This window comes from Balearica regulorum, chromosome 1, assembly GCF_011004875.1.
Source record: "Balearica regulorum gibbericeps isolate bBalReg1 chromosome 1, bBalReg1.pri, whole genome shotgun sequence".
NCBI lineage: Eukaryota > Metazoa > Chordata > Aves > Gruiformes > Gruidae > Balearica > Balearica regulorum.
Genome location: NC_046184.1, coordinates 209,629,016 through 209,644,435, shown reverse-complemented (window position 1 = coordinate 209,644,435; position 15,420 = coordinate 209,629,016). Strand labels below are relative to the sequence as shown.

Below are 15,420 nucleotides of genomic sequence, written 5' to 3'. Positions count from 1 at the left end.
TTGTGCATGTGTTTATTCTGCCACCTCTACAGGTCAGTTGTTGGGATCAGTCATATCTTAAACCATGAAAGCTGGGGCATCTGTAGCTTAGGAGTCTGAGTCCCTTATAACTCAAACATACTCATTTAGCTGTACATTGCAGTAAAAGGCAAGGCCATGAATCTTAGAATAGTACATTAGCATTGCTCTGTGACCACATGGGGAATGATTCCTTAATTATACAAATGTGCAGAATGATTGGAACAACTGATGAATTGCAGCAATTGGGTCCATCCTTATGTTAGCTCTAATGCTTTGATTTAAGTTTCACCAAAAAATGCTGGCTCTGCGTGTTGTAAATGTTTTGTTCAGAATATGTCATGTTGAGCAAACTTTCCATAATGTAAGGCACAATTACAAGTGGATCCTTCTGGCTTTGTTGGCAAGTCCCCCTTCATGCAGCCCAGGAGCCTCCAAGAGATCTCTGTTGAGCTCAGCATTCTTGAACCAGCTCACTTGAGCCTGACGCACTGTGTGACTCATGCTGGAGACTTGAAGTGTAAATGGACTGGAAGTTCAAGTTCATACCTTACCTGGAACAAGCAATTGAGGGAAGAAAAGTCCTCAAAGCCATCAGCAAGGCAGGGGAGAAAGTGATAGCAGAGATCCTGGCTATAATATGGCCACCTGAACTCTTAACTCATCCTCATCTGCTGTCTCCAAGAGGCTGATGTAAGAGTGACTTATGGAAATGGTCAAATTTCATTTGGAATAAGAAATAAAAAGGAAAGAGAAAAGGCACGGCACAGAAAATCAAATATTGTCTCTGCTGATGTACATTTATAATGGTAAAAAAACCCAGATAAAAATTATGTCCTTCTACCCTCAGTCTGAATTACAGCCTTACCAATTATGGTCAAAAGCAAGATCCTAGTAATGTTTCAGCAGCAAAATCAATGTTAGCACAGGCTAAATTGTGTTCTGCCTTGTACTGGCAACTGCCAGGCAATTGCTGAAATTACCAATGGCTGTAACTTTATTGCAAGAAATCATACAAGAAAGCAGTGTGATGGCAACAAGCAGGTACCCTCTGAAAATATTTCGGGCAAGAGATGAATGATTTTTTTGCTTGGGGGGGGAGGGCACGGGATTCAGTCTTACGAGACACCTGAGCCTCAGACCCCCGTGGCTTCCACCACAGCCCAAATCAGCACGCTGCAGGAAGAGCCGACCAAGCCCTCGTGGGCATCCCCCGAGCTCCGCCGCTGAGCATCGCCCCTGCCCTTGGCCCCGCCGGTGGTTTGCACGAGCCGTGGCTGTGGGCTGTCCCGGACGGTGCCCGGAGCCAGGAGAGCCGCGGCTCCCAGCACTGTCTGCTCTCTGCGGCTGACAGGACGAACAATGCCCTCGGTATGAGGGAGGCAGCTGTCCTCCCTTCTCAGTGGGGATTCCGGATCGGTACAAGCCAACCGGGATATGGCATCGGTGTTGTCGGAGCTCTTTGAAATGGCTGTTGTGACACTTAGAGGTGGCGTGCCCTTTTTTCAGTCCTTTTCATTCGAGGGTTTTTGGATAATCCAGCTCTTTCCTGGTGCTTTCAGACAGGCAGACGAGATCATGATGCCACTGTCCTGGGTTTACTGTACCTTATTTGATGAAAGCATTTTTGCAACTGTAGTAAAAATATACATTTCTGATATTTAGCCTTATCCATGAATGGCAAGTAAAACATATCAAGTGCTGTAAAATATTTCAGCTCCCATTTTCATCGGAATCCGATTAAGAAAATCAAATAGCCAGTATATTTGGAGTACAGAGAGAATGAGAAAAATGTCAACACAGCCTGAAGATAATCCAGGTGTCACTGAAATTAGTATCATTTACTTTCCTTGCAGTGCCTGAAGTCACTAGACAAAACTTTGTTTCCGTTATTGTTGCATGCTGTCCCTGAATCACAGAAAGAGGGAATAATTGCTTCCTTCCCACATCAAAAATGTCCTGAAACAAATACTAGGGATAACTGGACTGGGATGTTCCTACACCCACTTAAAAAGCTCTGAGATGCTGAACAAAACTTATCTGGTCTTTCCAAAGTATTCTTTTTGAATGCAGAAGGCCATGGCCTCAAAATCACTTGAGTTACTTTTGAAGAACCAAAAAGCCATTCTCATCGAACTACTGAAAAATTCATTGCACTGAAGTTTGGTCTTCACTGTTAAGAAATTCACTTTATTTGCATCTAAACATGCCTGGAACCTATTTCTCTTCCTTCCACTGTGAATACAATGCAAAGAAGGGCTTTGAGGAATAGTGGAGGAGTTGACGTATACTTCTGGACTTAAACCCATGAGTTTCTCCTGCTCTAATTGGCTCAGCCATGCTGGCCATACTAATGAGTGAAGTGGTGCTGTAATGTATGGATGTTGCTAACACAATGCATGGGGAAGAAGGGGGGCTACAGTAGATTGGAAAGCATGTCTTGATACTAAACCAGGAAGAAGGGGTTGCATGCACTTGGGGTCCATGTTGGGATGGTACAGATAAATTTGGAGAAAAAGAAGATAATGACTAATTTTTTGTCCAAGAAGGAGCCTGGTCCATGGGGAATGTTGTATGCATAAGCAATGAAGCTGAAATTTGTGAGGAAATAAGATATGAGTGGCTAATCATTCCCTTCCTCACCTCAGCTTCACTTCTAGATGGAGATATTTTCTGGTAAGTGATTTAATCAAGAGAAACTCTTCTTCCCACTTGTCTTTCCCACTACCTTTGGACTTCCTGTACCTTTCAGAACTCCAATGTATTTTTCTGTTCTGAGAATAACTTTGTTTTTCTACACATATTGCATCCCTTCTGTCTTCTCTCCTGCATCCGAATTCTGATATTCCAAAGGTGACTGAAAAAAAGCATTAATCTCTCTTCCTTTCTGTAAGCAACACCCTTGTCATTACACATTTTATATAGTGAAGTTTGTGGCACAAAACTGATGCTGGCCATTGAGCGTAAGAAAGACGAAGCAATGTTTTGTTGTGTGAGCCAAGAAAGGATTCCAAAAATGTTTTTATCCAAGTTCAGATCTCTGGCAAACAGCGAGGTGCGGCTCCATGTTGAAAGCCTTCTCAGGCGTGTGGCTGATATATTTACAGACCTCTCATCTGAAGGTGATCATGCAAGGAAGACTTATTCCAATGAGCTTTTTATATGTGTAGCCTTGTAGAGCTGAAATTACCTAAGACATGGCTTTATCAAGCAGCAACGAGACATAGACCACTGCATTATCAGATGTAGGGACATTTCAAGGACATTGGTGTATGCTTTATAAAACTGAAGGGAAATTTCCTTGCTAGAATATGAAATACACCTCCCTCTCCTTACTTCTAATTCACATTTATTGCTAAATCTTATGTTGTAAACAAGACTAAGAGGCAGTTTTCTACAAGCTGCAAAAGTTGGGACTATAAATACGATCATTAAAAATACAGCTCAATATATGGTATGGATAAGTTGGGAATAGACTTTTTAAAATCTGTTTTTGATACAAAGTTGACTAAGACAGATACAGCCATCATGTGAACAGTAAGTTAGGTGGGGACTGCACAGCTATGAAGCTATGGTGATGGGTGTCCTGTTACCAGGAGGGCATATGGCATCAACTGTGTTCATGGAGGCCAAGGGGGGGGTTCAGTTTCTAAATCATGCCTGCTGAATTTGAGTCTGGCTGAGGAACAAGGGTTAGATCTCCTGAGGAGCATTGCTTGGCACTGATGTTGAAGGGTTGTTTTGTCTGCATATTCACTTTGGTCCCTATAAAGGCATAAAATGCATGTCTAAAACCAGATGAATATTTTGCAAAATGTAGCAGCTCATGTAACACACAAAGCAGTTGACTTGACTCAAAAGACAATTACTTTCCTTTAAAACAGCCAGAGCTGGTTGGAAAATCATTAACTCATCCTACAAGAGCTTTCGAGGTGCCACCCCATCTTGTTCTTCCATCCTGAGGGCAAAGTAAGACCTTCAGAGGGTAAATTCTCTCACTAGCCCAGGCTGATGCCTTGCCTGAGGCATGGAGATCTGCGTGTCCTGGGGAGCCAGCTCAAAGCACAGAGCTGGAAGGCCAACCTGGTGGCTGCTTGCTCCACTTTGCCTTATATTTGGTGTTTACAGGTTAATTACCCAAACTTCACCAGGTCAATGGGCAGTTCCCATCACTGGTGTTTCAGAAGTAGGTCCTCTGTTGATCCAATGAGGCACTTGGAGCAAGTTCCCTCCCCACAGACTTGTAGCAGCTCCTTTTCCAGCTGATCTACACTGGGCAAAACCTCAGATGCTCACTGAAACAGAGACATGAGCTGGGATCTGCTGCATCTCAGACAAGAACCCGTGGTGGTTGAAGAGCTGACCATTTGCACTAGTTGACCTTCATAAAGTGACCAGCCTGGTGCAGTGTCTTGGTCCCTGCACTGTGGGCTTTGGAGGCTTCTGGATGGCCCAGCTGGGATGTGAACCTGAGCTTGTACCAGACCCTCAGTACTCTGCTCTGGGGAACATGTGGGGCCAGGCCTCTTTTTCTCCCCTTCTTCATTCTCCTGGTCCAAGCAAGCTTTCCCTGAGATGAGAAGGCTTTGCTGGCTGATTGCTGAGTGCCTGAAGAGGCAGGGCTGGGGGAGAGGGGCTGGAGAAGCACTTGCAAGTCCATTTTATTGCTATTTCAGTTTTCTAAGTTAAAAGTTGTTTTTTTTCTTCCTCAGAGAAAGTTTCGTGTTTGACATTTTCTGAAAAAACACCCCATCAGTTTCATGGTTAAATGATATTTTTACAGTAATTAGGTAACCTAGCTCATATATTACAGAAATGTAACATTCCTTACCGGGAAAGGATTAACTTTATATATAAAAATCTTTCTATAGACCAAGCCTTTCCTGACACTCTTCGACTTATATAAATTCATCCAGCAAACAGTTTTTCCCTTTGTCTCCCTCTCTTTCACCTCAAAAACTTCACCTCTCATCCACAGAAATTGCATGCAAATCAAGTCTGTGAGCTCTTCTGGAAACAACTTGTCTCCTCTCCCCTTGTGTATACGGAGCCTGGCACAATGAGAACCTGATCCCTGAACAGCATTTTGAAGTGGTGCGTGCTCTGAGAGTTTGAATACTTGAATTCTGTTTATTAGTCATAAAGAAGAGAGGCTATGGGATACAAGCATTGGAGTAATTTGTCTCTAAAGTAGCCAAATTGGTATTCTGCAAGTGCATAGAGATCTATGCCATGGCAAGGAGAACATGGAGCCCATATTCTAGCAGAATCTCTGATGAAAAAGGACTAATGCAAACCTAAGACTGTTTGAAGCACTATGCATTTATCAGCAGTAACTACAGCAACTAGTTCATAACTTTTTCAGATTAAAAAAGAAAGTATTGCATGACACTTCCATACCCACTGCGGAGGAAAATAAAACTCTGAAATTTGACCTCCCTTAATAATTTCTCTGTCAAGGACTTAATTTCTTTACCTGTTTGGGGAAGGAGAAGATCTGCACCACCAACTAGATGCTAGGACAGGGTTGAATACAAAACCAGGACAATTTTTTTTTTTTTATTTCTAGATCTAGTAACTCAGGTCTTTAGAAAGCAGCTGAATTACACCAGTGATTCCTGGATCAGTTTGAGGCAAGAAGACAAATACCAGCCTCAGTTCAAATTTCAGCTTTATCCTGGGGTTTGGTCTGATCAAAACAGTCCTCATACTCACTTGTATCTGGCACTTGTTTCTTCAGCTCAGCAGATGGAAATTTTCATTGACAACATAAGCACAGCCACAAGTCATTTACCTGTGAGGTCATCATTGGGCCAGGAGCCGAGCTGGCAGGCTTTGCATGTGTATTCATCAAATACATATTCGTTCTCTTTACAAGGAGTGCAGGTCCAACAGCAACTCACTTCTCCTTTACGGATCACCTGAGACAAAAATTGACATGTGGTTTAGCAGCATAAACATGCATTCATGCTGTCCCAGATGCTAATTTCGTATTTTAATATTTTTTTTTTATAGAGGGTTTTTAAAAAAAATGTTTTAAAGGGAGTTCCTTTTACTGATGTTTGCTTTTACAAAATATGACACAAGTTCTCAGTTCTCCCATCAGGTATGTACCAGGAGAAAGAAACCATCAACCCTACAAAAGTATAAGTGGAGGTACAGAATGACAATAAGATATTTTTTCCCCTCTTAGAATTAGCAAAACTCAAAATTTCGTAGATAGCAATGCACCTACAGAAGCCAGTGCATGATACTCGAGGCATATAATTCACTCCATTGTGGTCCATACAGGGAATCATGTCCACAGCTTTATTTCCCTAAGGTTGCATTACACAAAGATATTTGGATACTTATTTTTCATTCAATTGTGAGCAATTTGTTAAAACTGATTTTTTCCCAGACATCAAACTGAACATGCCTTTTACAGAATTATTTAATTACTGCATTTCTAATTAACACTTAAGAGAATTTGATCTTTATGCATTTGAACATCTGACCTGATTTCTCATTTTATATTTTATTGCCTAATGTTATTGCACGTTCATGATTGAGATGCAGACTTTTCAAGATACTTATTTATCATCTCTGGGCACTGAAAACATCTGTGCTTCTTGTCAATGTCTTTCTTTTGAAATGAAGTATTCTCAGTTTCTCTGCTCTTCCCCAAAAAATTATAAATGAGTACTCCTAAGTATAGCATAAGGAGTAGGTTGACTTATGTATCTTTTGCAATGACGAATTTAGAAGGTGGCTTCCTAACCAAATGTCTTTATTGCAATTTTAATAAATGAAATGTAAAGGAGTGTAATTAAAAAGAACTGGATTGGTCTTTGAAATGCTGCAGTGAAAAAAGTATAAATTATATCATTTTCATCAGCAATATGGGGACTTGAAACTTCAATTTTTGGTTTTGTTTTTAAAATTGTAGAATATGAAAAGAAAAAAACCCACACCTGAATAGCTAAACTGGCAGAAAGGCCATGGGAGCATAAGTGATTTGCTCTGCAAGTACTGAGACTAGAGCTACTTGCAAACAGAATATCTATCCTCCAGAAGAATTCACATCTTGGGATTTCTTTCATTTCAAACTAGAATGAAAAGCTGGAAAAATGACAAAATTTCTTGTGTCTGGGAAAATCAATTCTTAGAAAGCTTGTTCTAATTTTTAGACACATGTTTTGGTAAACTTGATGTATTATAAAAATCCATAATTTTACAATATAAAAAATACTCAAGAAAATGAAATGGTAAAATAAAAAACATATGTTATTATCAAAACACTTAAACTTTTTATAAAAAAAAATTCATTTACACTTTTGTGTTAAACTTGTCACCAAATCAGTATCTATAAAATACTTGGAATTTGGCAATTCTGTCAGATAACTGGTACACTGATCATTTCTTACCCAGCACTGGTAACTGGGGGTTAATCCAGAAAATGATTATGCATCCTTCTCTAGGAATCAAAATAATTGTGCTCCACTACTCAGAATCAGGTCAGACTTTTTTGTATTAAATTGCTTAGTCAGCTATTTCTTCATCCTTTTATTTTTCATTTCTTGAAAAATTGTTTGTTGTAGCATTTAACTGTAAAACAATCTTCTCTGTCCCTTATAACAAAAATAATTCTTTTTAAAACAAAATTTATTTTCCCTTCCCTTTGCCATCTGGGAAATCCTTTGAACCTGTATTTATTTAAATAGTCATATGTCCGCACTATTTCAAATGTATAGAGTTGGGTTGTGTTTGGATTTTATCAAGTCCTTCAGATGCATGTACCAACTGTTTCTGAGTGTTGGACATCATTACATTCAATGTTTCAAATTCCTGCATAATAACTCAGTCCCATAGAATTCTGCAGGAAAACCACCACGGAGCTTGGCAGGGTCAAGCTCTCCCCATCACCTGTGAAGTCCACAAAGATAAAGGACTGTAAAGTAAACTTTGAGATTTATAATAAATAACCTAATGAGGAGCATAAAGAAGATTTCAGACACTGGACTTCAAGCATGTGTCTAATTGTATGATGAATTGGCTTCATAGTGAAGAATCCTCTTGGAAGAATACTTGAGAGCATGGGCAGAAGGTGGAAGGAGACTGTGTTAATGGAGATCACTAGATACTTCACATTACCTGTGTATGGCAACAGGTCATAAAGGAACTCAGAGCTGCCTGGTTCTGAAGTTATTATCCGTTTGTCCATCTCTGTCCTCTCACATATGTGACTGTGGCTGGAGCAGGCTAACATCAGCCCCCTTTTAGTCGCTGTGGGAATAATTCATCCCACCTTCCTTTTTGTTTCTGCAGAAGGTATGTTCTTATCTGAACCAACTGTCCTGACTTGGTGAAGAGAAAGAAGTGTTTCTACACCAAGATTCATCTTAACTATTTTCAAAGCCTACATGAGGCTGAGAGGACTCCTGATCTGGAATAATATATTATTTCCATTGACTATAAAGAAAGTTCAGAAATCTGATATAACCGAAGACAGATACATTTGGTCTGATGAAACTCGATTATTAAATCTGCCAAAGACCAGTTAGTGAATAGAATCATAGAATTGTTTTGATACGAAAAAACCTTTAAGATCATCAAATCCAACCATTAACCTAGCCAAATAAAACATGATGACTGTGTCCTAAAACTCTGGAAAACTCAGACTGAAGAGATTCACTTTGTGTTGCAGAGCATGGTCAACCTCCCTTCAGCCCCTTGCTGTAGCTGCTTCCCAGTTTTGCAGGCAAGACACGTTAACACAGGAGAAAAGTGGTCCAGCTTCCAGCGAGACATGTCAGAAATTAAAGCTGCTCTTCTTTCAGTCTGAGCCACTGTTGTCCATGCCCATCCCCTCAGTCCACAGGCTTTTATATAAATGACTGCAAGGCAAGGTAAGGACTTGCAGTATTTAAACTGTTCTGCAGGAAGTGTCATGGGATGCTGAAGGATAATAGAGTACAACTAATATATGACAGATTCCTCTACCCTCCTTACTTAGTGCAACATGGAAAGGGAGGAAGGAAAAATAAAAAAATCTGGGAAACAAAGAAGCAGTAAAACAGGTATGATTAATAAAAAAAAAAAGTTACCTACATTTCCTGAAGTTCTAAGTAGTGGTAGTTATCGATGTTCTCTAATGATACCACAGACTTAAGGTCTGAGTAATGTTCCAGTCTAGGTGTCTATGTCTAGCACTGAAATACTAGCAATTATTATTTATAATTTACCTGCAATTGTACTGACAAATCCCAGTCAGGGATTTGCACTCCACTGAATCAGATGCTGTAAAAATATGCAGCAAAACCCGCAAACAATACCTGTTCTAAAGCATTTGGAATATAAGTATAAAAAAGTCAGCTGTTCACAGATATAGGAGAACAAGAAAATGGTAACATGAAAATAGTGAGATGACTATGATATGAGTAAGAACTAAATACATAAGTCTGCACATTTTAATTAAGGTGTGGGATACTGTCTCCATGTAAGAGTCAAGAAAAAACTTGCTTTCGTATTTCAAGGCTATGCATTCTACACAGTTGAAGTAAATGGAGAAAATATTTACCTTTATCTGGCCTTTTTCACAGGGTTCACTGCACACAGATCTGATGATATTATTTTTCTCTGACCATATTTCATCATCGTCCATTTTCAGCTCACCATTGTCCCAGCTGCCAACATTGATATAATCAAAGTAGTCCTTCCCCATTTTCTTAAAATTCATGATTTCATATCTTTGGAAACACAAAGGGGAGAGTTGAGGAAAACATCATAGCTGAGTTGAGGACAATATCATAGAATCATAGAATCATAGAATGGTTTGGGTTGGAAGGGACCTTAAAAATGTTTCAAATTAAAGGAATACTATACAGTCAAAATCAAGCTTGTTGTAATAAAGAAGGCAAAATGTCAAGCATTATGCTTGCCTTTGAGAGTCTCCCAATATTTTTTGTGATATCATAATCTTTCTTTTCCTCTGTGTTTTAATTTGTTTTCTTCTATCACCATGAAAGTTCCCTGAACACTTTGGGGTTATGTGACTGAGCTTCTGAGAATGACGGTATTCATTTAAGGAAAACAACGAAAGACCAGACAAGATTCATCCTGTCTAACTTGCAGCACTGAAGCCAACTGCATAGGCAACCCTAGCTGTCCTAGGCTCCATCAATGGTAAATGCAGATAAATCTAAACCAATCATGGTGATTCCCAATGCCAAGTGCTTCTCGCTGTCTTCAGGTGCTTATTCCCCTCCTCAGAGAAGAAGTCTGAAGACAGCTCCTAAAATGAGATAGAAGTTACCTAGGCCTGTGGGATCAAAATAAACTTCCCGTGCTGTAAGACTGCAAGATGCAATTTGGTGTGGCACCCAGAGAGGTACCAGGCACCATTCTTCAGGCACAGACCCCAGGGCTCTGGGACTTGCTGGAGGCATCAGGGACATCTTTTTATCAAGAGGTACTGCCTACACCTTATATTCCAGGCATTGTGTTTTGTTTGAAGAATGAAGCTGAGATTTGCTTTTTTTTTCTTTCTTCTTTTTCTTTTACAGCATTGCAGCAGCAAATGCTAGTCTCTCCCATCCATACAACTCCCTTAAATTTTATATAATTTCTCAGTGATCAGAACACATTTAATTCCTGGTACAGTATCATATGAAAGAGAAAGAGTTTTTGTGCTTCAGTCCCAGGCTGCTTTTGGGTCAGGTCACCTTGTCATCTGGGAACTGAAGTGTTAAGAGTAGAGCTAGAGCTGATCAGAGTTTTCAAGTTCATCTTCCTCTTACTCCTACTTTCTCTTTAGCTCCCACAGAGTCCTATAGAAAGCCTGTGGAGCAGCATAGGACCCACCAGCCTCCTGCTGGCATGCTGAACACCAGGCCACCTTTCTGCATTACAGCCTGGTTCTTTTAGCATTTATTTGTAAAGCATGCTTAGAAAGTTGTGCAGCTCCTGAAGTGATGATGCCATGCTTTTGTTTACCTCCTCTTTTGTGGTTTTTGCAGCAATCTGACTAAGCAACATGAAATACACTGTTGGAAAATAAGCAAATTATATAGTCTGAGAAGATGAACACAGTCATAAGTTAAAAAAACCTGCCTGGTTCATGAACAAGGACGTATTTTTTTTCCTGGCAGCAAACACAAAATTAGACCCCAAGGCAAAGCATATGGACAGTGTTGCACTACAAGTGATACTGTCAGAGTGTAATTTGTGAAGTCCAGTGTACAGACGAGTAAAAGAACCAGTGCATTAAATCAAGCAGTCTCTTAAATAAGATACCGAAGTATCTCTCTTAAGTTTTGAGGAAACACTTTCAAGAGTGACAAGCAGTAGCCATACTATATCTAATATCAATATTTTTCTGAGGCTAATATAAAAAAATTACAGTAAAACTCTTTTATGATATTCTTCACCCGTAGATCTCAGGATGCTTTGCATCAGGAAACAAAGTCTAACTGTCACAGTGGAGAAACTATGGCAGGGATTCAATGCCAAAATCACACACAGGTCAAGATCAGTGCTGCAAGCAACCTGTGAAAGAAAATGAAAGTGGAGCCTGACTGAGTGGGCAATATGATATTACCCATGTCATATGATTCTTGAGTCTTTCCAAAAGAAGAAAAGAACAACGACACAGCTAGGATGAAAAATTTATGATACTGCTGGATTTTGGAATATTTCACTTTCCATCCTATATAAAGAAGAAAATGTCTGCAGCTTTGAGCATGACCTCATCAAAGTTGGAGATGTGCATGCCAGACTGACACAAATGAATTGAATCCAGATAAAACACACAGAAACCCAAATAAACAGGCTTTTATGCATGGTTATAAACCTTTTTTTTTCTCCCCCCCCCCCCGCCCCGAGATTCACAGGCATAGTAACAGTCTGTTCAAGGATTAAATAGACTAACCAAAAAGTTAGCCCAGAAGCCACTGTGGAGTCTTTATTCAGCATTGTTAGCACGTTGTAACACTCCTCTGAGTATTGCTTTGTTAAATCTGTCAATTCAGAGTTTCATGGGCAGATGAACCCAAGTACTGCCAGCTCTTAACAGGCCACAGGACCTAAACCAATTATCCCTCCAGTAGTAGTTCCATGATACACCCCAAGGAGAATACTGGAAAGAAACCTAAAGAATTAAATAAACTATTGTCTCAATATGTTGTGTCTCTCTTCTCTGTGGAAAACAGCATTGGTGGACTGATAGTAATAGCCAGACTCAGTAAGTCCATTGCTATAGTGGAGGTTCATGAGTCACTGGTTCCCTGAAGCTTCCTTGAGATACCACAGGGACAGTTTGTCACTTTAGGATAGAAGAGACCAGATGGTGCAATAGCACATTTCCAGCAGTGCCCTAATCACAGTGCAAAACACTTTTTTCAAAAGAGAAGTGTCATGAAGTTACTGAGAATCTATATTCTATCGGCAGCACAGCCAACACATCAGCATCTTGTTTTTCTTGCCTTTTCTTGCTTTCTCAAGTTCTTCTTTGGAATTTCGATAGTATTTACAGCTAGTTGTTATCTTTCTGAGAAATCATGGCTCTTCCTTCCATACTTGTATTTTTTTCCCATGTCTTCTGTCTCACCTAAAACAAGCCCTCCACTAGACTATCTATCTGCTTAAAGCTCAACATACACAAAAAGGAATTTGGAATAAGGCCAGGATTCAAAGCATCTTGTGGGATTAATCATCTGTTGTATAATATCAAAACCCTTTAGCTATACATCAAAATCCTGAGCTATCTAGGTCAGAAAGGCTTTTTATGTTCTGGTTTCCTGCTTAACACCACCACCACAGTACAGCTGTGAGGATTTAAATTTCTGCTTTACAAAGTGAAGATGCAGCTATCAATGCAAGCAAACAGGGGAGATGATTTGTTCCAGTATGACTGCACCATGTCCCAGCTGTTGCAAATAGTGTTTGACAGGGCTCAAAAGACTATAAACCACTCAAAACCTGGGCGTTAGAGATGGAGCTTCCTATAAAGCCTTCTTAATCATGAAAAAGTAAATTTTGACTCAGTGCTGGCTAATTTAAGTGCATAGAGTGGATTTAATGATATGACCATTGTAGGAGAAGAGGGAACAAAGAACTATGTTTCAAAAGAAAACAAACACTGGGACCAATTTGTCACCACACACAGTTCATTAGTTTGAGCAGACAGAGCACTACTACACCTCACACAAATCCAGTGAGGCTGGACCTTCTTAAAGTTGCGTTACCCTGAAGTGCGCAATCAACATGGTGTCCCCATGCTCTTCAGTGAAACACTAAGGTCTTACTGTGACTGAGCAAATGACTGCACATAACAGATATAATTCCTTCATCATCTTTCTTAGAATTGAATTAAAAAAGACCAAGACATTCAATTAAATTTCTTGCAACAAATGGAATTAATTCATTATTGTTAAGCATGCCAACATGAGGAAAAGGTAACGTTAACAGTCTCTTTGCAACATTCAGATATTGTCATTGGTGTTGTCATGCTACGTATCATTCATTTGTGGCAGGCCACATATCATTTATTCGTGGCAGTCTTCAGACTTTCTGCAAGAAATGAGCGACAAAGATACAAATAAGGTAGGATGAAGTCCACTGCATCTGAGCATCATTAAAACCAAACAGGAATCCTTTAAGAGAAGTTTGGGACAAGTCTTTTAAAAGGAATTTGTTCAGAAAAATCAAGACTGAGCATTTTTCTTCAGAATTCAGCTACTTCTAAAAAATAGAAATGTTTAGCGGAAGACAGTGTTGCTCACCAAAACAGTGCTGAAAATAAATGTCCAACTGAATTTTCCTGGGTTTCTGCCAGTATGTGTTTGAGTTCTCCTACCAGCTCACAGTGCATTTCCTTAGAGTCTGAGTCTGAAGAGTTCAAAAATTTGTGTCTCCAGAGACACAGCCAGACTCCTTTGTAGGTGGCTGTCCTACTCTCTTTAAGGGAAAATGCTGACTTTACAGGTTTTCAAATAAAATGAAAAAAAAAAAAGTTCTGAAATTGCAGAAATGTTTGGAAATGTCAAAATATTCTACCCAATCGATTTACCTTTTCCTACTGATCTCTACTTAGAAGTTAATGCTTTCCTTTCAATTCACGTTAGTGGGAGAAGACAAAATTTAAATGATTCTACAGGATAAACATTTTTCCCTCTAGTCATCTGTTTATATGGTGCCATCACAAAGATGTTTTAAAACTTCCCAATATTGTGGACAGAAAGGGCTGCCTCAATTCAACTGGAGTAAAAGCAGTGAATGAGGCAGGAATCTACTCATTGAAATATAGGGGGAAATATACTTTGAATGCTATCACACTTGCTGTTCACCTTCTGAGAGTTCAGTAGGCAGAAACCCAGAAAAAAACCTCATTACTCTTTCTTTAGTGTGTATTTATATGGGTGCTGCATATATGTCATAGAAAAAGAAAAACTAGTCTTATATTTCATAGATGTATGTGTATACATGTAAGTTATCAGCAAAAGAAGCTTTGTTTAAATTCAGTTTGGCTTATAGCAGCACAATATGAATTAATAGTTTAGTCTGTTATGCAAGTGGAAAGGCTTTATTTGGAAGATACGGAAGCAGATTTTTAATAACTCTGATGGAAAAAAAAAAAAAACCCAGAGAAATCAATACAATATTTCTGATATTCTTTTACCTTTCTTAATAAAAGAACTATGTCTGCTATGGTTGCTTATTACTCAATCAAAAACATACATTTAAACACCCAAAGAGAGAGGGAGCAATACTGTGGTAGCCATCATGGTCTATGAACATGAAGTTGAAGGTCTGATGGTTTCTAGTGAGAAGTAATACCATTAAATGGTACAGATGAAAACACAAATTCGTGCAGGAAGATTCTATGCCTGGAAGTTCATGTATTTAACTTTAAACATCATAAAAAATGCACATTAAAAAAAAAAAAGAGTTATTTTGGAAAAATAAGCACAGAAGTTAGGAAATGTGAAAATATGAGATCTTATCTCTGATGTCAAGTGTGCATGCATCTACTACGTACAGTTAACCTGTCTGGTACTAAACAGTCTGACAAATGTCAACATTACCTTCCTGGTGAGTCGCCGTTCTCATCAAACAAGATCATGTCCCCAGAGACCCCAGTGAAGTTAGTCTTCATGAGGGATTCTAGGAGCTTCCGACCATCTATGGGCTTCATGGCATCACAGAGGCCCACATAGCCCGGGCACAGCGACATCTGCATGTTGTGGAGGCCATACGCCATCGAGTATATTGCGTTGATTACAAAGCCCATCTTGGAGTCCTGAACGTGCTGCGTCCTCAGTGTCATCTGGCCTGCCGGGGCACACCGCAAAGCAGGTGGTTAGTGCATGGGCAGAAATGTGATCAGCTCTTCAGACATCTGTTGGTGGATTGGTTATTAATGGT

At 39.5% G+C, this 15,420-nt stretch overlaps 1 protein-coding gene across 4 annotated transcripts in view; it reads right to left on the bottom strand.

The window, feature by feature from the left end:
* GRM5 (glutamate metabotropic receptor 5) overlaps nt 1-15,420 on the bottom strand; it is a 284,776-nt gene that overhangs the window by 32,193 nt on the left and 237,163 nt on the right. For all 4 annotated transcript variants that reach the window (XM_075742446.1, XM_075742444.1, XM_075742447.1 and 1 more), the window contains 3 exons: nt 15,081-15,327; nt 9,578-9,746; nt 5,813-5,939 (listed from right to left, as the gene is read on the bottom strand). In XM_075742446.1, the coding sequence (XP_075598561.1) occupies nt 5,813-5,939; nt 9,578-9,746; nt 15,081-15,327 (543 nt within the window). The remainder of the gene's footprint in view (nt 1-5,812; nt 5,940-9,577; nt 9,747-15,080; nt 15,328-15,420) is intronic.